Source organism: Paramacrobiotus metropolitanus, unplaced genomic scaffold (genome assembly GCF_019649055.1).
Source record: "Paramacrobiotus metropolitanus isolate TYO unplaced genomic scaffold, Prichtersi_v1.0 Parri_scaffold0000147, whole genome shotgun sequence".
NCBI classification, from domain to species: Eukaryota; Metazoa; Tardigrada; class Eutardigrada; order Parachela; family Macrobiotidae; genus Paramacrobiotus; species Paramacrobiotus metropolitanus.
In genome coordinates, this window is record NW_026570367.1 from 254,151 (window position 1) to 279,710 (window position 25,560).

At 43.8% G+C, this 25,560-nt stretch overlaps 4 protein-coding genes across 5 annotated transcripts; all 4 read left to right on the forward strand.

The window, feature by feature from the left end:
- Nucleotides 1–684: 684 nt before the first annotated feature.
- LOC129599507 (semaphorin-5B-like) lies at nt 685–13,672 on the forward strand. Its single transcript, XM_055497763.1, is given in 13 exon segments — nt 685–839; nt 908–1,156; nt 1,539–1,674; nt 1,844–1,879; nt 1,947–2,125; nt 3,022–3,160; nt 3,254–3,399; nt 4,629–4,913; nt 4,995–5,831; nt 5,968–6,095; nt 6,260–6,504; nt 6,636–6,771; nt 8,422–13,672. Coding segments are annotated over 10 exon segments (1,983 nt in total). The 5' UTR covers nt 685–839; nt 908–1,145; the 3' UTR covers nt 6,346–6,504; nt 6,636–6,771; nt 8,422–13,672.
- Nucleotides 13,673–16,329: 2,657 nt separating this feature from the next.
- LOC129599526 (uncharacterized) lies at nt 16,330–20,811 on the forward strand. The gene is made up of 6 exons (XM_055497790.1): nt 16,330–16,762; nt 16,818–17,077; nt 17,132–17,310; nt 17,371–19,550; nt 19,635–20,725; nt 20,782–20,811. The coding sequence occupies exons 1-6, from the start codon at nt 16,330–16,332 to the stop codon at nt 20,809–20,811; spliced, it is 4,173 nt and encodes a 1,390-aa protein (XP_055353765.1).
- Nucleotide 20,812: 1 nt separating this feature from the next.
- On the forward strand, nt 20,813–22,538 carry LOC129599529 (uncharacterized). Of its 2 annotated transcripts, none has more exons than XM_055497794.1 (2): nt 20,813–21,650; nt 21,756–22,538. In XM_055497794.1, the coding sequence occupies exons 1-2, from the start codon at nt 21,117–21,119 to the stop codon at nt 21,771–21,773; spliced, it is 552 nt and encodes a 183-aa protein (XP_055353769.1). In that variant the 5' UTR covers nt 20,813–21,116; the 3' UTR covers nt 21,774–22,538. The 2 variants fall into 2 exon arrangements, with proteins under 2 accessions (XP_055353769.1, XP_055353770.1); XM_055497795.1 differs by having other exon boundaries at nt 20,813–21,443; nt 21,507–22,538.
- A 1,305-nt stretch (nt 22,539–23,843) lies between these two features.
- On the forward strand, nt 23,844–25,252 carry LOC129599527 (TATA-box-binding protein-like). Its single transcript, XM_055497791.1, has 4 exons — nt 23,844–24,362; nt 24,644–24,985; nt 25,125–25,141; nt 25,201–25,252. Exons 1-4 carry the CDS (start codon nt 23,844–23,846, stop codon nt 25,250–25,252), a joined length of 930 nt encoding a protein of 309 aa, XP_055353766.1.
- Nucleotides 25,253–25,560: the final 308 nt, after the last annotated feature.

Genomic DNA, 25,560 nt, shown 5'->3' on the forward strand with positions numbered 1-25,560 from the left:
ATCACAGGGGACGATCAGTGCCAGATTATTTTATTTTTCAACTGACCATCCTAGGAATAAAATTGCAATTATAGGAATAATTATAAGAATTGCAGTAGCATGCATTGTATCGTTTTCGGATGTGTTTCCTGATGTGTACAAGAAAACTGAGGGAACAGGGAGCAGTGACAGTTAGTTAAAGAAATCGCACGCTAGGCGTAACTTCCCGTCGCACCTTAGTCGCACGGCTCCCAACCGCCACAGGGCGCCATCCTGGCGAGAATCACCAATTCCGTTTGTGTCATCGATGCATTAACGCTGCACTCAACCAAACTCCGGTGTCTACAGGTCGTTGGATTATTTCGATAGCCGTACAGGTTTGCCATCAAAAGCCAAATTTGAGAAAAAAACAAGCGTTTGAAAGAAGACTTGCGAAAATGTTAACATAGAAAGCCTATGGTAAAAGTCAAGAATCCACCACTGCAAAGCCGACCATCCCACCACTGTCTTGACAGTGAAGACGCGTTGGCCAACTTTGCTGGGACAGCTTAAATGTTCTTGACTCATGACCACATACTTTTCATTCCGTACTCTTAAATGAATTTATAATTTTTTTTCAATAATTGGCTTCGAGCAAAAAAGATTTGAGCAAGAGACCCAACAAGGTCTTCGAGCATGGAACTGCTCAAAACTGTTTCTCAAGGAACTGTCGTTCGCAGTGGTTTAACCCACTTAAAAGTTGCAACGCTTCCATGGGCGGTTACCATTGTTAATTTGGGCAAAAGTGGAGATGGAAATAAATTAGTTGTTTGTGGAAACAATGCATCTAATCCGGTCTGCACTAATGCACTTGGCGAAAGGTTTGAGCAAGCTGACAATTTTGGTTATTCAATTGCGATGGCGCAAAGTGCTTTTTCTTGTATATTAGGCCGACGACTTGAATCAAGATTCAAGAATTATCGCGGGAAGATGGTGCGCTTTCTGCACATATGTATGTGTCCATTTCCCGCTAATAATATGTGTCAATAGCCACATATGTATACAGCGAGAAGTGGCGATCTTTACTTTGGAAGCCGGTTTGCTTGGAATGGCTTAGACCCGGGATTTCACCGCTACTCACCGCAGTCTGCAGTGCCTATAATAAGGACACCCAAAAACAGCGCTTTATGGGTGGACGGTAAGGAAACTAATTCGTTGCAGAAATAATTTTAAAAAATGGTAAAGGGCAAAGTTTTAACTTTGACACTCCTTGGTTTCTTTCAAATTCTTTGTTACTTCCCGGAGTTATCGGAATTAATGATTTGCGAGCTGTTATAATTACCGTACATACGCCATTAATTTTGTTGTGCTGGTCAGCGGTTAAAGAGTTTAAATTTGTTTTGGCTGATTACGCATGTGTGCTTTTGTGGTGGGCCGTGAATATTATCGTTTTAAGGATAAGAAGCGGCTCATGAGATACGTGACGATCTAGGTCTGTCTATATGTACATAAGCAAAACGAAAGCTGATAGCGTTGGGAAAATGGGTTGGTTCTTCGCACATTTTTACGTGTTATTTTAGACGCGTACTTTGTGGAGATATTAATTTTGAGAAAGGACCATTTGCGTACGTGTTTTTTCGTGAGGCCGCTCGGGAATTTTTCAGCAAATCCAACGAAAAGAAGCCGGTTTACAGTCGTATAGCACGAGTGTGCCAGGTAAGACGAAAGTTGACAACGGACAGAGAAATTTATTACTTATTCGAAGACTGTGGTTATACCACAAAAAATGGGATGTATCGATTCATTAGAAAGTGCATCAGTACTTAATTTACGTTTTCCGTCGATTTAACATAATAAATTCATCCTTATGCATTCCTTGTTGCAGAACGATATAGGAACCTCAAAAGTTACCGGTGTGCAGGTATGTCGTTATTTCGTCGCTATTTGGATCAGTGGGTTATATTACATAAATTTTGTGAATTTTGTAGTGGACAACGTTCCAGAAAGCGCGGATTGAATGCCCACTACGTTTTGGAAGTTCCTTTGATCGGTCGGCTAGTAATGACGATTCGTTCGACCAAGTACAACAGATTACCATCCTAAATGACAATACCGAACAGCTTGTTACTCCAAGAACCGTCTTCGCCGGCATTTTCAACACGCCTGGGTATGTGCTAGTCTAGATTCTTGTTTGTAAACACAACGTTGACAACGTAGTATTATGCAGGTAGTGCGTGCGATGATTATGAGTTGTATTGACTTACTGTATTTTTCTGGCTCTTTATTATGCTGGCCATAGTGAATTGACCGCATGGTTTAGCTGATGATGGCATTCTGACGGTATCTTTCTTGAAAGTGCCACTTGTATAAGGTTTTATAATTTGATCGTAATGTGTGCGTAAAGTCTAGGCTAAACGAGAAATCAGCGAGTCCTCTGCTGACATTAAGCAGACTGTTTGACCCTCTCGATCATGACACCTGCCATCTTTTGTACACATTTTGTTTGTGTTACCGGCTTGAATGAAACCTTGACGATTTTCTGCTCTCTTTAACATTCAGAGGGCGTTAGAAATTATGCCTAGCTACCGGTAACTTTTCATTTTGGTACGCAGCATGCCATACTATCTTGCGTTCAGTGCATTAAAATGCTTGTTCGTACATAATTACATGCATACTTGGAGCATATAGGATATGTTTCTTTCACAGAAGGCAGATTTACATTGACTCATTACAAAAACAACCATAATCATCGCCAGAAATTTGGATGGCTAAAACATTTTCAGATTCTTCGTGCACATAAAAAAAATAATTTTTTTAATTTACCTTTCCTTCTATAGGGAAAACGGTGTTACTGGTACACAGTGCAAACCAGTGCTAAATAATCTAAATGCAAGTGCTAAATCTTTAATAAACGAAAACAAAGTTTTACTCGTCGAAAGTGGTTATGCTGAAACCTGAAATCAGGCAGATGCGAAAAATAAATGAATAATCATGAATAATGCCATCGTACAGATACATTATATTATACTAGGATAAATTGATTTTGTGAAATTTTTGTTACAGCCACAGCCTTTTTGGGGCTGCCCTCTGCGTCTACGAGATGCGAACTATTGAGCGGGTTTTCGACGGAAGTTACCAGGAGCAGCCTAATACTGCTTCGATGTGGCAGAAACTCGATACGCCTGAATACCGAAATTTCAACGTGAGTCGAGCGGCAGAACAGTAGATCAGGATTATCGACGTCGTTTGGCCAATCATCAGTTTAATCTTTCATTTGATGGTTTTTTGTTTGCAGTGTTCAGTGCGGAAGGACAGTCAAGGCAAAAATGTGACGGTGCTTGATCTGAAATTTGCAAGTGGCCCTCGGTTAATGTTTGAAAGCGTTGGACCAGGAATTGGGCCACTGTTTGACAAGCCAGTTGTCATCGAGGAAATGACGCAGTAAGTATTACGGAATTAGATAGCAGTCAGTGATTGATAGATTTTAGCAACTTACTAGGTAGGTACGCATACGTACATTCGGTTGAATGCCGACAAGTGAAATTAAAGCAGATTTAGCAAAATAACGGGATGATTAACGGACGATATCTCAATCGGTTTGTGAACTACAATACTACAATTAACTTATATTTATCAGAATTTTCGTCACAGTTCCTAATTGGTAGTAATCTGTTAATCAGAATAATTATACAAGTATGCAGTAAAGTTTTGCCAGAATGAAACAACAGTAAATTAATGCCCTTTATTGGATTTTGTTTTGCATTGACTGCAAATTATGTTACAAAAAACAAATAAAATGATCGAATTAACTAAAAAGACATTTGTACGATTAAATCAGTTAAGGCAGAATATAAAAGAAATTTGGTACTAATAGTCAGCAAAAGCAGTACGACTATTATTTCATGGTACGGTTGTAAGAAACTTGTAAATAGAACGACTTGCTTGATTTGCGCTCGAGTTTACTACCAACGTGTTTATCCCTATAACATAAAAACTTGTTTTGCCGAACTGAACCTGTAAAGTATTTTGCTGTCTGCAACTTTTCAGTGGCTTCCTTTTCAAACAGTAGATACCATAATTAAACGCAATTAAGCAGCGCGTTACTTCGTTTAAGCTGGCTACGGGCATCAAATTATACATCCATAAGTGTCAAAAAGTGCAGATAATGTTACCTGAACCGGCGCCGCAATTTGCGGTTAGCGTTTTCATCCGTTTGTGGCTTGTGTCAGAGTTTTGCTGAAATGGTATTATGGAGGTTCGTTGACTCTCGTCAAATTTGCGCCGTCGATTGATTAGTTGACAGATGGGCTTATTTGTTGTCTCTGACTTAATTTTTACAGCTGAATAAGTTCAAACTATTTGATTCCACCAAACAGTTGCGTAACATTTGATTAATCAAGTGCTGAATAAGGAAATAAACTCGCTCAGGCTCACTTGCCGCATCCTTTCGGCTTTCACTGCCAATGATGCGTTAAACCCTCATTTACAAAATTCGAATCCACAAAAACCAAACGCTTCTTTTTCTGATAGCGCCTGTTTTTTAAGCGTTTGTACAACATAATGCTTACGCAGAATGCACATAATCATATGTTACAAAATTTTATTAATATGTTGTAAAAAACCATGTTAGAAATGGTGAAACAATAATTAAAAAACATTTCTCATTTTAGGTTCCATTTTCTACAAGCGGAACGCATTTCCATAGGGAATGATCAATTTGTCTATGTCTTCTACGTAATAACGAGCCATAAAGATATCCGCAAATATGTTCTTGATCCGGCGGATACCCGTTCCGGGCGAGCCTGTATCGTGGCAGCATGGACCAGTTTATTTAAGCCACTCGAGAGCATTTTAACGATGAAGCTGTTAACCAAGCAGCAAGCGCTGATTATTGGGACATCTGAACGGGTTATTCGGTTGAGTAACCACGCTTGTTATGAGCACTCTAACGAAAGGTAAACTAAGACCACTTGTGGTTTCCATCGTGCGTATAGACGTGTAGAAAAAATGTGTTATGCTCTTTTTTCTCCATGCAGATCCTGTATTGACTCGGGTGATCCTCATTGCGGCTGGGATAGTCTTCGCCAGATGTGTCGAGCCCAACCGGAAGGTGACAAGCAACACAATACCGGATGGACGCGTTCCCGCCTGGACAATTGTCACAGTAATGCGATCTTTCCGGCATGGGATGAGCAGGCGTGGTATCCGTGTAAAGAGGATGGCAGCCATGAATCGTGCCAGTGCCGGTAAAGAAAATGCATCGGCAGCCAGTGTCATGCAAGGCAATTCCATATGACCAACTGCACGCGGAACGGTGGATGGACAGATTATTCCCCGTGGTGTGAATGTTCACGGGCCAACCGCTGCCAGCAGAATCGTACCCGCAGTGGCACGAATCCCCTGCCACAATTTGGCGGTAAAAATTGCGAAGGCATTGCGGTGGACAACAGAGCGTGTGATGCAAGCGAATGCGAGGCAAAAGCCGATCTGTGCATGGCTATGCCGTTGGCGGTTATGCCGGCGCCGGTGATGCCGGGCGCGCGCTTTCAAGACTGGGGTCCGTGGAGTGAATGTTCGCGCTCCTGTGGACGCGGGACGCAGCGGCGCACCCGGTCCTGTATGTTAGGTTCACCCACAGGGAGATGCGATGGACCACAGGTGGAAAGCAAAGACTGCAATGTGGAAGACTGTCCGCCTGTGACAAAGATTGATAGTTGGTCCATATGGATTAGTGATCCTCGCAAAGGGTCAGCAGAAGCGTTTGATGAACATCGATTTCAGTGTGTGGCGGTTATGAATGGAACCGAACTGGAAGTGAATTTGAAACATAATAAACGAGAATGTCCAAATGCTCGAGCGTGTCACACTGGCCGGTATGCGAGAAAATGTTCAAGAATTCTATCCTTATATGTTTTCAAGCTTTTCCTCCTTTTTTTGTTGCATGGTATTGTTGCGTTGTTTTTTGCAAACGATACAAACGAGAATTGGTAAATCTTTTTTATTATATAGCGTATACGATGCCAGTATAGAAGCTTCTTGGAGCCCCTGGATAGAGTGCAACCATATCGGAGTCCAGGAACGCATTTATGATTGTAAAAAGGCTGAACAAAGATCTTGTCCAGCGTTTGAACAGCAAGGTACGGCTACCTAATTGAATATTTGCGCCATTAACGCCCCCAGGATGTTAAACCTATTACAATGGAAAATATCGTTACAATGTGCCACCATTTGTAAGCTGTTTAAGTGTGCTGGTCGTTCGCAAGTTTGCAATGGACGGATGACTTCTTGATCTGTGCGACAGATCCGAAAAACGGGCGGTACGTTAAATGCGCTCACTGGATGCGGCATGGTTCGTATCGGCGCAAGTCGAGGTTTGCAGGGAAATGATATCGTCAGCTGGAGTCAGTTCGGAATGAATATCCTGAAACATGGGTTTGTCGAAGGTTGTCGAATACCAACAGACTGCAATTGTGCGAGGTCGACGGGGGCCCATCGCCGGTGAAAGGGCTATGCAATCGATACCGTGACTGGGAACGCCTTGCCAGGGTAATTATTTATTTATTAATTACAATTCCCAGAAGTATCACAACGGTAATGCAGAGAGCCGCTATGAACATAATAATACCGGGGAATGTGGAACATATCCATGCAACAAAACAATTACAGTTTGTGGCCAGGGCGGTGACCTTTCGTTTCCACGACCGACATTTGGCTGCAGACGAGTTTCTGTGCTATAAACCATGCATCCAGGGACTCTGAGAAGCTGCTATACGGACATCATACACGCTGTACAATATCAAGGACGCTCAAAAAGTAAGCAACCCGAATTTGTATCTCCCACCACAAATACCTTTAGCTCTTGTTATCCATACAGGTATAAATGTCCTTCACTAAGGAACCGAAATCAAATATAACTTAGTTTAAGTTCAATCAAATGGCTAAAAAAACCATCGACCACTTTTCTGTGTCGGATTTTACAAGGACAGTTTTTTCAATTATTCTCAGATATCCTGTTAAGTTTTTCTAATGCACTCAGTGTCCACAAGTTAAGTATTCTTCTCTCTTCTAATCTCAGTTAATAAACAAAAGAACTTACTATACTGTTTTTCTGGGAAAATACAAGTAGAAACTATCGATGATTAGGTGCAAAAACCACACAGCTGCCCTACTACCACACAATGAAAAAATTTAAATTTCATGAAAAAAATATTGTTCTCGCTGTAACTTAAAGTCCATTGGTATCTTAGATGCGTATAACTGCACATAAAATATTCTTTTCACTGACGCAAAAAATCTTGAAGCGAGAAGGCTGAATAAGACAAAATTTGGTATCTCGAGGAAAAAAATTTTACTCGAACTCCTGAACCTTCCAAGATGATCTGCCACCAGTGAAATATTGAGCACACTATTTGCTATTAATACTTTTAATTCACCGTCGAAAACTTGAGTGGGGCGGAAGTGATGCAAAAAGGAAAGGGTTTTAAAAAGTCCGTGGACGAACTGAAAAAGCGGTAAGAGTCATTTTATTTCTCCTGTCTCCCGTTTTTCATCTAATCATTTAATTCTTATTTTCCTGGTTAGTTTACATAATTGTTTATGCAACAAAACATATATCAGTTGTATATTACTTCAGATGGTAGGGAGGCAAAACAGGGAAACTCACTTTTGGAGAAACAAAACAGGGAAAACAGGCAAAACAGGGAAACTTACTTTGTAAAATAGACTTACCATTTCTCGTCAGAAGCATGTACAAAACACAACGCGACAATGCCAGTGCAACATAGAATCAATTTTAGTACTCAGTGTGACCACGAAGCTATTTCTTGTTAACAAAGAATTATGCTTAATCTGGTTAAATATTTTTCCGATGAATTTTTCGGCACGATGGCCAGATTTCATTTCCGCCACTCGCTGCCGTTTTTGTACAGAAGAATTATTGCAGAAATCAATGTAAACAGCGATGAACAAATAGTCGTGATTCAACAGATAGTCAATGCTTTACTCGTTGTAGTAATCCCCGTAGTACTTTACGCATAGTAATCTCCTGGACCCCGTAGTAACTTTATCCAAAGTAATCCCTGTAAGTAGTTAACTTTACCCATAATAATTTACGTAGTCGATTGATGCTTAAATAATGAGTGATTTGTTTCCGAAATTGTGAAATTTTTGGTGTTTCCCAATAGCGCCATTAAAGTAAGTACATACATACTGTAAAAATTTACATGAGCTTTTGAACCAGACCGCAACTCGATTTTGCTAACGGTGGTACAGCTAACAAATAAGTAGCCTAATAAGTTACTGACCACATAATTGCACTCAGTTTTGGGAGCAGTTTTGGGAACAATGGAAGGAGCGGAAAAGTTGAATGAAGTTTTAATGTCATAACAATTGTGATGTTTTTCTTAATTATTGCATAATTCGATGTACCACAGCCTTTGAAAACATGTAGCCCGCACTCTGCAGGCGACCACAAGTACCTATCCAGCTAAACGGAACGAGAGTGTACAAGTACAAAAGTGCGGAAGTGTCCCAGCCGAAATCCGACCAATATTTTTTGGTGGCAAGCTGCTAGCCCTAAGAAAAAAAGACGGCGGCTTACGCCCGATTGCGGTCGGTCTAACATTACGCCGCCTGATCGCGAAAATCATATGCCACCGAGTGGCCGACCGGATCACACCTGTTTTGTCGCCCCAGCAGTTTGGCTTCAACGTGCGTGGTGGTGCAGAAGCAATTGTGCATGCGACAAGAGAATTTGTGGAGTCGTCCGTAGCGGAGGTAACGTCGATTTTGAAAGTCGACTTCAAGAACGCCTTTAACACCGTATCTAGAGAAGCCGTGTTAGCCGCCGCGGAATGCCACCTACCTAAATATAAAGCCTTCATTCAGTCCGCGTACGGTAATCATTCATCGCTTTTCATTGAGCAGTTGATTATGTCATCCGAATCAGGAGTACAGCAAGGAGACCCACTGGGACCGCTACTGTTCTGCCTTGCACTCCAGCCAGTCGTGGCGTCTTTGAAAGCAGCTTTGAATGTCTGGTTTCTGGATGACGGAATCAAGGGCGGTAAGCCAGCGACAGTAGCACATGCCTTTGCGGAGATCATTCTGAAAGCCCGTGAAATTGGCCTAGTGGTGAACGAGGCAAAGTGCGAGCTTCATATTTCCGGCGGAACCGAAGAAGCCCGGAACGATGCTGTGGCATATTTCCAGGAGATGTACCCGAAACTACGCATCCTGACAAATGCCGACTTCCTATTGTTGGGTGCACCGGTTTTGGACGATGCCATCGGTCCAGCTGTAGCCGAAAAGTGCGCAACAGTTAAAATGGCGTGTGAGCGGTTAGAGTTTTAAGCACTCTTCCTACTGAAAAACTGTCTGGGGGCCCCAAAGATTATATATATGCTGCGCTGTTGCAATGCATGGAAACAACCGCAACAACTCTATCAACTGGATGAAGCAGTGCGGGTGTGTTTTCAGTCCCTGTGCAATGTACGAACGTCCCACGACGACTATCCTTGTTGGCGGCAGGCGACACTCCCAGTGAGCAGAGGCGGTATTGGCATACGCCAGGCGGAAGAATTAGCTCTCCCTGCCTTTTTGGCATCGATTCACTCCGTATCCGGCTTAATATCACTATTGCTTTTTGATCACCCTACTGTAAATCTTTCTGCCGCTTTTGAGTTGTGGACAGTCAAAGCGCGACTGGCAGATCTCCCGGAGCAAAATGTCAGAAAGGTACAACGAGCATGGGACCTTCCGCTATGTAACACGTCACTATCCACACTGCTCGACATCTTTCGATGATGAAATTAACCGGGCCCGCCTCCTCGCACAGTCGACACCGGAAGCCGGCATATGGTTAAATGCCTTGCCCTCGGCACACATCGGCAACCTCTTGGACGATGACACCGTGAAGATATCAGTCGGCTTGAGACTGGGAGTGAATATCTGTGAAGCACATTCATGTTCTAAGTGCCACAAGCCCGTTGATGTGTATGGCCACCACGGGTTGTCCTGTGCTTTCTCCGCCGGAAGACATCCACTCCACGGCGGCCTGAATAGTATTTTGTGCAGAACGTTAGTGTCAGCCGGCATCCCTGCTAAACTGGAGCCACGAGGTACATCCCACACATCCGACCGTCGCCCAGATGGCTGCACCACGTTTGCGTGGACGCGGTATGTGTTTGGCGTGGGACGTGACCTGCGTGGATAGTGTTGCTATGTCTCACCGGAAAGCCACATCAGTCACTGCGGGATCCGCCGCCGCACAGGCGGAGGATAGAAAAGCGGGACTGTACTTGTACCTACAGGGCAGATACATCTTCGTACCGCTGGCTTTTGAAACTCTTGGACCATGGGGAAAATCAGCTAGCCGTTTAGTGAAAGAAATTGGCAAGCGATTTCAACAGCATACGGGTGAACCTCGCTCCCATGAGTACCTCCGTCAACGTCTGTCGCTGGAAATTCAGCGAGGCAACGCTGCTTCCGTTCTCGGTACAATGGAAAGAGCGGCAGCATTAAATTGAATTAGCGGAGCTAATTCCGGTTAAGACAGCGGAGAAGGATGAAAGGCGGATTGGAGAGATGTGGTTGGGCGCTGGTGGGGCGCTTGGGCAGTGGTCAGTTGTAGCACTGTATGTTATGGATAGTATCATGGAAAGTTTGTGTATGTAGTTGTGCGATTGACGTAGCTGAGTGCCGTGTCTGAAAGTTAGTTCTGTGGCTGCTTGAATTGTGTTTGTGAATTTCTTCTGAAAGTGGTTTGAGAATGCTGTGGTATAAGATGTGCCGTGCTTGTAAGCTTAGGGAACTATATTTCCGGTTTCGTGATGACCTTTATCGTGCAGCTTGTGTATCTTATGACCAATTTCTCGAGGTACCCATTTATGTCATCGTAATTGACGATTTATGAATTTCTGGTGATTTAATTTGTATTTTCTGCTGCAATGTCACGTCGTTTGAGATCGCAAATCGCATCCGTGTCGTCTTTATCGGAAGCGTCTACGAAACTACGAAACAGTCTTCAGTACTGTCTGATGATTCGGATGAGTCCACAGGAACGCTTTATCGCGTTGCCAGGTCCAGTCGGAAGTCAGTGTCACCTCCCAGGAAGAAGTCGCGTTCCCGTATATCGCCTTCTGTGGAGTCTCTGCTTCGTCGACAGAATGAAATGCAAGCTCAAATCGACACTTTGACATCTGCCGGGCATCATCGTCCGTCTCAGTCTTGTGCGTCGCCGGATATTGGTCAACGGGACAGCATCTTAATCAGTGACTGCTCAACGCCTGTTGTTTTACCGAAACTGCCTGTAAGTGCGCGCCTTGGTCCGTTTTTAAATTTGACAGCAGTGGATCCTGAAATTGAAGCGGATCTTCGCAGTAACGAAAGATACGTTGATTTCGCTGAACTGCTAGCCGCCACAGACTTCCAGTATTATTCTGTTCGGGATAAAAAGTCATTTAAGCCACCGCCAATTGAATCATTTGCACAGTGGGTTAGTGCATGCTCTGTGTTTATGGCTCACCGTACGCATTATTATCCTGACATGCGCCTGCCGTTGATTAAGTACTTGAGTGTTATGGCTAGTTTTGCGGCCAGTGGTTACTCTGTTAACCAGTGGCTGGGTTACGACCATCGCTTTCGTATGTTTGCTCGTACGCAGCCGTTCAACGTGGCTATATGGGAGACAGCTGATCAAGAAATCTTTCGGCAGTCTTTCCAGATGCAACGTTTACCGGAACAACTGCAGATGCAACGTCTATCGGAACCGCAGCGCGGTGCTTGTAATAACTGCGGCCGTAATGGTCATTTTGCTCGTAATTGTTGGATGCGGCCGGCTGTAGGTGTAGCAAGTACTAGCAGCAGCAGCACACAGCTTTTTCGTGACCGGCCGGCTGCGGCCGGCGGGGATCGAAAAAATAGTGCCGGTAGTGTGGGAAAAGTCATTTGTCAGGACTTCAACGATGGAATTTGTTCAACACCATGCCGTAAGAAACTTCGTCATTTCTGCTTACATTGCGGACGTGGAGGCCACGGTTTCTATTCCTGCTATGAAGTCAATGATGCCAACAAAACCGGCAACCCCGCTTCGTCGTGAGAAATTTGTCCAGTTATTGGCAGACCACCCAGATCGGTTGTTCGTTGCGCAGATATCTGATATCTTATTAAATGGAGCGGATATTGGTTATACCGGCCCCGCGTATCTTGGACAGTGTCTAATATGAAATCAGCAGTTATCCATCATGATATTTTGTTAGCGTCTGTGCAGAAAGAAGTGTCATTAGGCCACTCTGTTGCCCGTTTGATAACCGCCATTAATTAATTTTGTCTGCAATTCCCTCGGCGTTATTCCCAAAGCGTCAGGTGGACACAGAATCATAAATAATTTGTCAGCTCCGTCTGGCACATCTGTTAACGACTGCATTGACCGCCACACATATACTGTTTCTTACTGTACAGTCGATGATGCTATCCGCTATTTGAAGACAGCTGGTAAAGGCGCAGTTATGGTAAAATTAGACATTAAACATGCCTTTAGACTGGTGCCAGTTCGGCGTGAAGACTGGCATCTCCTGGGTTATCGTGTGGGAAATGGATACTATTTTGATATAGTTTTACCGTTCGGCTCGCGTTCTTCTCCCTATTTATTCTGCTTATTCTCTGAAGCAGTTCACTGGATCTTATCGAATATCACCCATCATAAGTGGATTTTGCGTTATGTGGACGATTTCCTTATCATAGGCTTGGCTGGTTCGGCACAGTGTCAGCTTATACTTGACAGTTTCATTGATTTATGTGGCATTCTTGGCGTTCCGTTGGCGGTCGAAAAGACCGAAGGTCCGGCAACTGCACTGACCTTTTTAGGGATTGTGCTTGATTCAGTGGCCGGCACCATCTCTTTGCCTTCTAAAAAGCTTGCGGAAATTGTTTTAGTGCTTGCACAGTGGGCTGATCGTACTACTTGTTCCAAAACTGAGCTACAAAGTATTATCGGTAAATTACAGTCTGCTGCAAAATGCGTGCCGGTTGGTCGGCTTTTTCTACGTCGTATGATTAACTTGCTGTGTAATCAGTTGGATGAAGTTGTATTGGATGCCGGCTTTCATGCGGATATACAGTGGTGGCGCGATTTCTTGCCAACATGGAACGGCACTAATTCCTTCATGGACATAGATTGGTCTGATGCGGATGTGTTACAGTTATTCACTGACGCATCGTTATCGGTGGGAATTGGTGGTTATTTTGCCGGTCGTTGGTTTTCTGCGAAATGGCCAGCTGGCGCGGTTATGGCTGAGCACAGTATCGCACTCTGTGAGATAATTCCAGTATACATTGCATGTCTGCTATGGGGAAAGTTACTAGCCGACAAAAAAGTTCAGTTGCATTCTGACAATCTCGCTGTTGTGCAAGCATGGTCTAAGTTTTGTTCTGCTAATTTACAAATAAACTCTGTTATGCGGAAAATATTTTTTATTGCGGCTCAACATAATTTCAATTTAAGAATTGTCCACATAGCTGGTTTGTCGAACAATGTTGCCGACGCTTTGTCTCGTGGTCAGCTAGTTATATTTCGTCAGCTTTGTGCTAATGCTAATGCTAACCCTGAGTTCGTACCCGATGTGTTGAATGAGTTACTAGTTGAGTAGCATGGATTCTACTATTAAATTGTTATTAAAAAGTCATATTGCATCCTCTTCTCGGTCCGTGTACTGCATTGGTTTTACAACTTATCGCAACTTTTGCCAGCAACACAGTTATCGGCTTAGCTGTTCATCTTTGTTGCGTTTCATTGCACATTTGTTCGATTCTAGTAAATCATATGCCACGCTTCGTGTATATATTTCTGGTGTTTCTAATTGGCTGTGTGAGCATGGAAAATTTGATTTTACAAAGTCGCTGGTTATTACTCGCGCGCTTAAAGGTTATGCGCGGCTCCGTCCGCCTCGGTGCGATAAGAGACTACCGGTATCACTGAATGTTATGAGATTAATTAAGCGCTGTCTTAATGATTCTCATTGGGCACCATACGATAAGTCATTATTCTGGGCAGCTTGTAATGCTGCATACTTTGGTTTCCTTCGTCCGTGTGAGTTTACGTCTTCGCACAAACGCTCTTTCCAAGCTTGTTCTACCTTGTTGCTGTCTGATGTATCCTTTCAGAAATCTGTTGTCTTAATGTCTATTAAGCGGTCTAAAACAGACCAGTATGCTCGTGGTTCGGTTGTATCGTTGTCTGCTACAAACAGATCTGTTTGCCCACTTCGGTCTATCTATAAGTTTTACCTATTGCGCAAGGATTTGGATTATCTTAATAACTATCCTATATTTACTTTTCGGGATGGTACCTTTCTTTCTCGCTCTCGCTTCGCCGGCATGTTGAAAGCGCTTTTGCACGGTATTTCTAAACTTGGTTGTATTACACCACACAGCTTCCGTATCGGAGCTGCGACTACTGCTGCGAACTGTCACCAGTCGGATATCTGTAGAAGAGAAGTAGTAACAACAGCGGTTGATGGTAGTAACAATAGCGGGCTCTCCTATTGGTCGGTTTGGCCTAAGTACCGCCCCCTGTAGTCTAGGGTGTACGAATAGCGGATTATGGTCTGTGCACTGTACTGTATATACGTACAAATCAGTCTGGTCTGATGGTGAGTACGAATAGCGTACAGATCAGTTTGGTCTGATAGTGTGTACGAATGGCGTACAGATCAGTTTGGTCTGATAGTGTGTACGAATGGCGTACAGATCGGTTTAACCTGTATGCCGCCTATAATATACTGTGTACGAATAGCGTATTGGTCGGTTTGATCTGTCTACCGCCTATAATCTACTATGTACAAAACCGCATTGGCTGACGTTCTACTAGTACTATACAACTGAAACCAACTATACTGCATTATCCATGCACTGACTTGTGGTCAAAAGCACAAGCCAAACTTTTCCAAGTCATCATTCTTAGTTTTCACTTCTGGAAGTCACCATCTAAGGAATTTTATCTGCAGCACTACAACTGGATTAACGTGCTTGATCGTGTGCTATCTTTATGAAAGTTGTTTTGCTGGAAACTGCAAAGATTGTTTGCACGTTTTAAAGGCTTTTATCTTAACGTTGTCATTGTTGATGTCCTCGTTGTGTTATTTTTGCACTCGGATCTGTACTGATTTTGGAATATTTCTCATCTTGTACTGATTGACTGGCACGGAACAGCACGTGTTAGCGCAGGCGGAGTAGAGAAGTGTCCGCATTCGGAGGGATTCCATACGGTAAGTAAATGTGTACGTGTTAAGTACTCTTTTCCGCACGTTCTCATAGTTTTCATCCCTGCATACATTTAGTTACACAAAGTTATATCTTCTTGGCGCCGTTCATAAAATCTTTCATAAGATTCCCTGTGTCTAATTACTGTCTCTCCTTCAACTTTGACGCGACAATCTCAAGATTCTTATTGTCTTACGAAGTGCATGGCGCCGCACCAGGTGCATTCTGACTTTCGCTTCTTTACTTTTTCACGTGCTTTGTATGACAATCTCAACATTCCAGCTGCCTAATTACTGTCTTTCTTGCAATTCTGAAGCGACATTCTCAAGTTTCCTTTATGCTTGACGCGACATTTTCAAGATTCTTACTGTCTTACCGTCTTGCTTGGCGCCACGCCAGGAGCATTCCCACAATCCTTTCCACATGCTGCATAACATTCTACCTCTCCGATTCCTGTCTGTCCCTCAACTGTGCCTTGACATTCTGAGATTTCTAAACGTGTGACACGATGTTCTCAAGCTTTTTTCTTGCTCGACACGAGATTCTCAACTTTACTACATATCAGACGTGAAAACCGAGTCGCTACTGATGGTGCAGGCAAAACTTTTGAGATAGCACATGGTTCAACTTGATCGGGCGCAACTTTTTTTTTTTTCTTTAAGAAAATGGTAACACATGGTAAGAGTTCATTGAGAAGAACTTTTTAGATGATAACACATGGTTCAACTTGATCGGGCGCAACTTTTTTTTTTTAAGAAAATCGTAACACATGGTAAGATTTCATTGAGAAGAACTTTTTAAATGATAACACATGGTTCAACTTGATCGGGCGTTTTTTTTTTTTCGGAAAACGGTAGCATATGGTTCAGCTTTGTCTGGCACAACGTTTCAGATGATAACACATGGTTCAACTTCATCGGGCGCAACTTTTTTTTTTTTTTTTTTTTTGGAAATTGTGTTCTGTGACTGTAGGCCGCTATGGGACGGTGCAAGGTAGTTCCGGTACGAAACCGGAGTCGCAGAACAGTTTTTCTGGATAAAGAAAAGTCACCAGTCTTTTCAGCACCGAGATCGCCTACTTCAAATACCGGACAATGTCCAAGATGCGGAACGATGGTTGTCAAGCCTTTAAGCGCACATATCTTGCAACACTGCTCGTATCTTTCCAAGAGTTTCAAAGAATTTGTAGAAAAAGAATGTTCTGCGGCTAAACGGGCTGTAGATGCGCTAGAAGCGCTGCATTATCCAGGAAAGCGGTTTGTTAGACAGTTGGATAAAGTGACCAGTGCCTTGGCTCATGGTTCGGGTGTTCGCGTGGCGAGAACATACCGCGCTGACCAATATAATCGCTATGTGACGGACAGAGACTTTACCGACTCTTGGTCACTCAGTAATCTTGCTGCATCGCTGGACTGTGTCAACTTGAAGAGTCTTCTTCATTTGCTTGCAACGAAAGGCAGCTTCTTGATTCCTGTGTCAACAACAAACAAACAAATGCACAAAGATCTTATTTCTCATGTGTCCGTGATGGTGCTACTCAATAACGGTAGGGGTTTGTGTTACGGTTGTAATGATGTCATGTCATGTCATGTCTTTCGTAGGCTCAGAAATAAAAATAATGTTCTTCAATCCAAGTGGCAAAAAGTGTTCGTCCAAATTCATTGGCCGCGCCTTCATCGAAGCTATTCTGGATGAGTCTAAGCCATACCCTGAGTTGTACAACTTTTTCCATCAACAATGGCCGGAGATACCTAAAGACTTTCAGCACCTGCTGCCGGACAGCGTACAACATGGTGCAACTTTGTTCAGTGAAGCATGCACGCACTTGTCTCGTTATTTTATCAACACCACTTTGGAAAAGGTAAGCATCGAAATTTTCTTTTTTATTAATTTTTGAATTATGATTTCTGTACAGGTTGTTTCTGGCCAAGATATACAATTTGCCATGCGTGACACAGCTGTCGAAATCCAGCTGTTTGGTTGGCAGATGATTTACTCCCGTCATACAACGTTGGAGAAGAGCAATGCCCTGCGTAGCAAGATTCAGAAGCGAATTGGCTGCCACTACATTCTAAATTTGGCCACCGATGTTAGGTATGGCACAGAATTCTACGTGCAAACAGTTCTCTAGTTAATCAAGGGCTTCTTTTGTAGTTCTGAGCCTTCAACATTGAACCAAGTGGATACTAACTACATTGCTGCCATGGATCATGATCTCATGGATAACGACAACGACTTTGACGACTACGGATATAACTTCGACGAATTCTTTAATCCTTATTCACCGCCTGGTAGTCCATTCAACTGGTCGCAAGTCTACACACCACCTCAATCGCCAGCCACACAATCCGATGAAACGCAGGAACCCATGGAAGTTACTGTGGAAAACGTCCTGGATGTTGAAGAAAATGTTCAGGCAGGTGGTGCAGAGCCGATGGATGTCGACGTGCAAGATAACGACGACGATGTGGGAGAAGCTATTGTTGCGAATCATGTTCCATCCCAGGAATCACTTAGCCAACCCGTTCATGATGTTAACGTTCCTGAGTCAGGCCAATCCATACCGTCGGAATCAGACTGGTCCAAAGCTTTTACGCTCCAGAAGATAAGTCACAATCACAATAAAAAGTTCAACCACCATCAGTATTTCTACAGCCTTAAGATCAAATCTTTGCCGCAAGAGTTTGATACAGTAACTTCCCTAGAAGCATTGCCTGAAGTGTTCAAAGCGGTGTGGAAAGCGTGTTCTAAAGATTTTCAGCCGCACGACGCTGTGTGTATAACACTGTTCACCCGGACTATGGAAAATCCAATGCACTTGAGAATGCAATTCTTCAGTAACTTCAATCCGCGCGATTTGACTGAAATGGTGATGAAAATAAACTCTGGCGGACTCTTCTGCATTGACGATTCTTTGCGACTCGTTATTCAGCGTACGGTAATCCCCGCCGGAGGTGCTCGTGTACGTAAGCATATTCACTCGACGCATGATCGGAAACGGTTTGCGCGTTCAATTGTGCAAGTTGATGTCGGTTATAATCTGTGTCTGCCAGCATGCCTTGTGCTCGGAAGGTTCTATCACGATCCTGCAAAGAACATACGAAACTGGAAGCAACTGACTGATAAAAGAGAGAAGAAACTGCAAGAACTCGCAGCAAAACTAGTGGAAGAAGCTGGACTTACTGTCGGAACAAAGTTTTCCTTAAACGACATTGAACGTTTCCAAACAACTGCCCTTAAAGAGTTCCAGATCAAAGTTGTTGGAGCCGAGCAGGGGAACATCATAATTGCCAGGTGTCCCGAAAGGCAAGGGAAGCTGGAAACCATCTATCTTCTGTACGAAAATGGCCATTTCGATCTAATAACCAGTCCATCCGGGTTTCATCGACGTGGGTATTATTGTGAGTTGTGTGACAAGGCTTATGTTCAGAAAGAAAAGCATCGATGCCAAGGTAAATGCACCAAATGTTATCGCCCAAGAGAGGTATGCGTCGAGCCTGAAGAAACTAGCAGAATCTTGTGCACAGATTGCAATCGTGAATTCAATAACAACAAGTGCTACGATTTACATAAGAAAGCACGCAAAAACGGTCGGCCATACTGTACGGAATTGTTCATTTGCCCAAATTGTGGAGTTTTTGTAAGTCTACTCAATCGGAAATTCAAGAAGCACGAATGTGGTGAGATGTTTTGCCATCCATGCCAGGAGTGGGTTGATCAAGCCACGCACAAGTGCTATCTTAAACCGTTGGAGCCTCGTGTCCATGGATCGAGTTCAAATTACATCTTTTTCGATTATGAAACTTACTTGGACGCAGAGGGAATCCATCGGCCTTGTTACGTCGTGGCACAATACACTAGCGGAGAAGAGTTTCGCTTCCCTCCAGATAATGTGCCAATGGGAGGTTACGACGTTCAGAAAGAGTTTGGCCAATGGGTTTATTCAGAGCAACATCGTGGATACACCTTGATTGCGCACAACTTTCGCGGTTACGATGGACACTTCTTACTTTCCTATCTTCTGGAAAACAACCTCAAAGGCGTTGAAGTCATACGACGTGGCAGTCAGCTTCTTGATCTCCGTTATCCAGCTCTAGAGATAAAAGCGCGCGACACTCTCAACTTTGTTATGACAAAACTTTCCAATTTCCCAAAGGCTGTTGGCCTGACAGAGTGCGAATCCAAAGGCGATTTTCCTCATCGCTTTAACAAGCCGGAAAACTGGGACAAAGTGCTTCCGTTTCCCGATGTCGATGAATACATGGTAGACGGGCTGAAGCGAGCGGACCGAAGAAAGTTTGAACAGTGGCACGCAGAGGAGAAGCAAAAGAAAGGTATGGTTGATGTGTGTGTTTTTTTTGGTTTTTTTGTTTGTTTTTTTTTGTTATTTTTTTTTTTTTGACGAATATGTTTTGAAGGTGTTTTCAATTTCCGAGCGGAAATGTCCGACTACTGTTCAAGGGACGTTACTATACTGCGGAAATGTGCTCTCCAATTCCGTGAAAATTTCATCAACATGACCAACGTCGATCCGTTTCAAAACGTTACCATAGCTTCTGCCTGTCAAACGTATTACAAGACCAAGCTGTTAAAGGCTAAAGAAATTGCCGTCATATCTGCGAATGGCTACCAGCCGAATCGAAAGACAAGTGCCGAAGCAACGCAGTGGCTTGAATGGATCAGCATGAGTCATCCAAACATCGAGCACGGTAGGAACGGTAAAGAGCGGAAAATCAATCGCTACTTTGTGGATGGATTCGATCCGGACACTAAAACAGTGTACGAGTACAACGGCTGCGTACATCACGGACACCCAGAATGCACCAACGAAGATGACCGGGCACCGTTCTCCTTGAAGAAAATGTCAGAAGTGTACGAGCAGTGGATACGAAAGAAACTTTTTTTGGAAGGCATGGGTTATAATGTGGAAGAGAAGTGGTCTTGCGAGTGGCTACGTGAAAGAAAAGATCCGGATATACAGCAATTCCTCTTGAACCAGAACCTACGTGATCCACTGCAACCGCGTGATGCCTTTAAAGGTGGCCGTACCAACGCTTCATGTTTGTTCAGAGAAGTCCAAGAAGATGAGCAAATTCTACATTACGACATCGTTTCCTTGTACCCGTTTGTCAACAAGAAAGCGGAGTATCCAATCGGGCATCCAAAGATCATCGTGACCAACTTTAAGCCCGTAACGGAATATTTTGGCCTGGTCAAATGCAAAGTTCTTCCACCTGCAAGGATTCGATATCCTGTGTTGCCTGCCACCTTCAACGGTAAGCTTGTGTTCACTTTGTGCCGGACTTGTGCTGAAAACGGAATAAACGACTATTGCTCGCATTCCGATGAGGAAAGAAGTTTTGAAGGAGTATTTTGCACTCCGGAATTGCACATGGCGCTGCGACAGGGTTATCAAGTGCAGGAAATTTACGAAGTTTGGCATTGGAACGAAAAGCGTGCGGGCCTATTTCAAGAATATGTGGACAAATTCTTGAAGGAGAAGTTGGAAGCAAGTGGATTCCCGCCGGCTGTACAACGCAACGTCAAAAGAGTTGTATGTTCAAGAAGTTGCCTTGCGCGATGGAATTCTCCTAGACATTGATCGCATTGAAGATAATCCCGCAAGACGTGCAGTTGCCAAGTTGATGTTAAATTCATTTTGGGGCAAGTTTGGACAAAGAGACAACTTACAGCAGACGGTGTTCATCTACTCCGTGAAGCAGTATCTGGATTTAGTCAGATCCAAATCTGTTGATATACAGAGCGTTCACGCAGTGACTCCAGAGTGCATGATGGTTACTTACTCGCAGTAAGATGACTACAACGAAGGCAGTAACTGTGCGAATCTTGCCATTGCCGCTTTCACTACCAGCCATGCCCGCATTCAGCTTTTCAAAACCATGGCCAAGCTTGGACCGCGCCTTTTGTATTTTGACACAGACTCTGTCATCTTTGTTCACAAAGAAGGCAAATGGCTTCCAGAAGTCGGTAATGGACTTGGTCAATGGAGCAGCGAGTTGAAACCAGATGAATATATTGTACGCTTTGTCTCCTGTGGTCCCAAAGTCTACAGTTATGAAACAAACACCGGCCGAATTCAGCTGAAAGTTAAAGGCATGACTCAGAACGGGTACACGGAAGATGTCTTGAACGATGATCTGCAGCGCACTGGAGAGAAACTTGACTTTGACAAGTTGACCGAAATCCTGAAAGGCGCTACAATGCCGGTACGTATCAGTTATGTTATTACTCTTCTTTTAGTTGTTATTGATTCCAGTGGTTTAACACAGGTTGTGTACCCTGAGTACATTAAGCGGAACTTTAAAGCTCAAGAGATTTCCACTGTCCGCTTGAAGAAGCATCTGCGCATGGTGTACGACAAACGGGTTTTGTTGGAAGATTTCACCACAGTTCCGTACGGTTTTAAGAAGCCGGTAAGGCAGACACTGCTTGAGCAGACTATAGTTCAGATGTCTATGGAAGTTAAATGCTGTGCGACACTCAGGATATAACACTTGTAATTCATTATATCTACACAGGACCCACAGCCGGCGTGATGGATTTGTATCTGGAGGATGCCACAACCATGTGGTACGAGATCAAGCGTGACTCGTACATGGGATTCCATAAGAAGTCCAAAGCCATTACCTTCTGCAAGACGTTTTCGACCGAAGGAGACCAGCGCTTTGTGTATGCTGCCATGGAATTATCTGCACCGATCGTCGCGCGTATACTGGAATGCATTTCTGACGATACTGTTCAAGAGTTACTGGACTCTTCTGTTTTGAAACGTAAGCCGATGGATCTTTTCTTGCATGGTGACGGGACTGATAACTTGAACATAACATTCAAAACTGGGAGATTCTTCTGTATTTACTTCTCCCAAACCAAGAACAAGCATGTGGTTAAGTTTGCGCATGATAAGTTCTGCACTATCTTTTCAACCATCCGTTCGCTCTACTGAAAAAAAAAAAAAAAAACTCATCTGTTTCTGTGTTAGGTTGATCTGTCACAGACAATCTGACACGGTTGTAGTTGAGGTATCACAGACCGATGGCAGATATCTGCATGCCAGTGTTCACTGTTGTGAACTGTCAGAAGCATATGATGAATGCTATGACTTACAGTATGCGGGTACTGACCTATCGGGTAAAAAGGCATCCTTACTTACTTTAATGTTTTTTTTCTCCACACATTCTGCTAAAATGGTTGTCCCTGAGGATCTTAAGCCTACGTTTACTCACGTTCGTCGTGACTTTCAGGACGACGTGGTGATTTATAACTCGAACATGGCCGATGTGAATAAGCGCATTGAAACTTTCTTCGGGAATCTTAACCATTTTCCTGGTTTGGACATCTATTACATGTCTGACGCCGGCTTCTACCATATTGGTGAAGGCCGCCTGCATTGTTTCACATGTGGCGTAGGACTTGAAGGCTTGCTACCGTTTGAAGATATTAACGTACACCACGCCAGATACAGCTGGTCATGCGAGCACTTGAACTATCTTGCCAGTAAAAAGTTTATCAGAAATGTGTTGGACGTCGATGAACAGTTGAGTGTATGGGCTAAAACTCAATGGAATCGAAAAGCGTTGATATTCCGTTGTGGGTGTGATACCGATGCAGAAGATCATTCTGATGGATCGCACACTAATTCCGATATGGAACTGGACAATCTGCCGGATGATGCAGTAGTTGGGCTGTTGGTGGAGTAGATATCTGTACTCCATATCCTTAATTATGCTATTCCTATAAGCAGAAGTAAATATGACGGATGCATGTTAAGCATTATCTTGCACGGTGTTTTAGTCGATGAAAGTTCACACTTGCTTCATTTTTGCACTGCTAGCAGTTAACAATACTTAATTCTCCGTTTACAATGGATTTCCCCGAGCTCAAGTATCAGTTTCAGGACGGAAACGTCAAGTGTTACGAGATCACCAGCAAATCTTCACTGTGGTACGATACTATCGGCAACACTGTCCTTCTGGCCCGCAGCCCTGCCTCTGATGGACTCATGACTGCCAGACAGAAGGGCATCATACTGGACTTACCCGCTATCAACAATCTTCTCCTATTGCTGAAAGAAGGAAAAATCCGACATGGTTTGGATGCAGCATGCATTGGACAATCCCCGAAGTATACACATGTTAAGGATGCTGACGATGCTGTCATCGACATCAAGTTGGCTTACCATACCGCTTTTGGACGCACGATTTCCATCTCCCTTGAAGGGGCCTCAATCATGCTGGGCTACCGGAATTTCCGAAGTGTGTGCAAGTTACTCAGTCAACTCGTTCCTAAAGCTTAATTATGTGCTGCTTAATTAAATTAGAAGAAAAAGAAAAAAAAAAAAAAAAAGGGCGTTGCCCCAAATCTGCGTTATTTTTAGCTTGTCTACGGCCAAGCTGAAAGTAACGTGGTTTTGGGTAGCACTCTGAAAACGGGAAAATTCCGGAATTCTCAAATAGGCGTAGTCTACTTTTGGATTGGTTAACTGCGAACGGAAATTCCAACTATCGTTCAGTGGTAGGAACGATCGGGTAAAACGTATAAAATGACCATGAAGCAGGGCATCAGACATCAGCTTTAGTCCATTGTCGGTTTTCCTGCTTTGCGTAAAAATGATTCACCACTTCATAACCGTTGTTGTCTTTGACTGCAAGTTTGATCTGCAGAAAATTGCATCGTCCACCAAGTGTACATCTGTGAAGGATTTTAAGGCGCTTAATCTGACATCCTATGATGGTAGCTATTGTCAAGTTTTCAGTTCAGGCAAAGCAATCATCAATGGCGGCACTTCAGAGAAAGAAGTACGCACATTGTTGAAGCGATACCGGTTCCGTTTAACACATCTTGGCTATACTGCCAATGTCGTTAGCAAGCGCACTGCGAATATTATGGCTACGTACGACCATCAGCATCCGATCAACTTGTATAAGTTCGCGAAAGCACAGAAGTTGTATTATGAACCGGAGTTGTTTGACGCGGCAAAAATGCGATACGCCGATTTGGGTATAACCGTGAAAGTTTTTAGTTCCGGAAAATGTACGATCCTAGGCGCCAAGAGTGTGAAAGCAGTGGATATTTGCATTGACCGTCTTCGAGCCACACTGCCATCCAATCCACCGCCAATCCACTATGTACACACACCTGTGCAAACACATTCCACATTTTATTACCGTACATTCCGTACTTTACGAGCACACTGACCGGCAAGAGACACAGAACAGAGAGAAGGCACTGATGATCAGCCGATCTGATAAGCGCTGAACCAGGATGTGCTGCTGCTGCCCGTCTTAATTACTGCACAGACACACGTGCATTTGCAAATCTGGTCATTTGCATTGCCGCTCATTTGCGTTTGGCAATTTTGATTTTCTCGCTAATTGCACACGGTCTGCTTTTTTGGCCTGCATTTTAGCGAAGTCTGACCTCGCGGTATTTCGTCGTGCTTTTTTGTGTGGCTGTGCTTTGGTTGTTTTTCTTTACCGTTCTCATTCTCGCCTGCAATATGGACACACCTGCAGCTGCATCTGACGGCCAGCGTCGATCCCCGCGTATACAGGAGATTGCTGCACGCACATCACCGTCTGCACCATCGGCATCCATAACAGCGGCCACGGCACCATCAACTGCCACGCCTGCGAATGCTGAACGGCCGTCTTCCGCTTCTACGGGCAATGGTTCTCCAGCGTCTTCTGCTGCAGCACCTGTGGCCCCGCCGTCATCCTCAGAACCGATCGCCGGGGCCAGCGGTGTACAGGTACACAAATTAAAAACTTTTATTTTTTGTGGTTTTGTACGTGCTGGCACATTTAGCCTTGTACTTTTATTCGGCAACAACGTGTACTCAATGACAAGAAGCCTGCGCAAATTTAACTATTTAAAATGATTAAATTTAGCTGTGTATGATCAACAAGTACGTTTCATACGTGCTATAATTATTTATTGCGTTATACGTTTTGCTGCTTCGTTTAGAAGGCACCAAGGCGACGTCCGACCACGACCCACGGATCAAAAAACAGCGTGAATGTGGGCAAGCGAATGCCTGTGGCACCCGTGGAGGATGACGAAGAGGAAGAAGACTCGGAAGAAGAAGACGCTGAAGAAGAAGAAGAAGACGAAGACGACCAAGAAGAAGAAGATCCGCAACCGGTAAGAAAAAATCATTGCCATTTTATGGTTTGACGCCATGATGAAAAGTTTGACGCCATTGTCTGATTTTCGATTTTTTATTGCATTGCAGCCTGCTAAGCGACGCCGCACTGGCGGTACAAGTGCCACAAGCGTCGCAGCGGAACCAGCCGTCGCGGGAGTGTTTTGTGAAGGCAGTGTTGC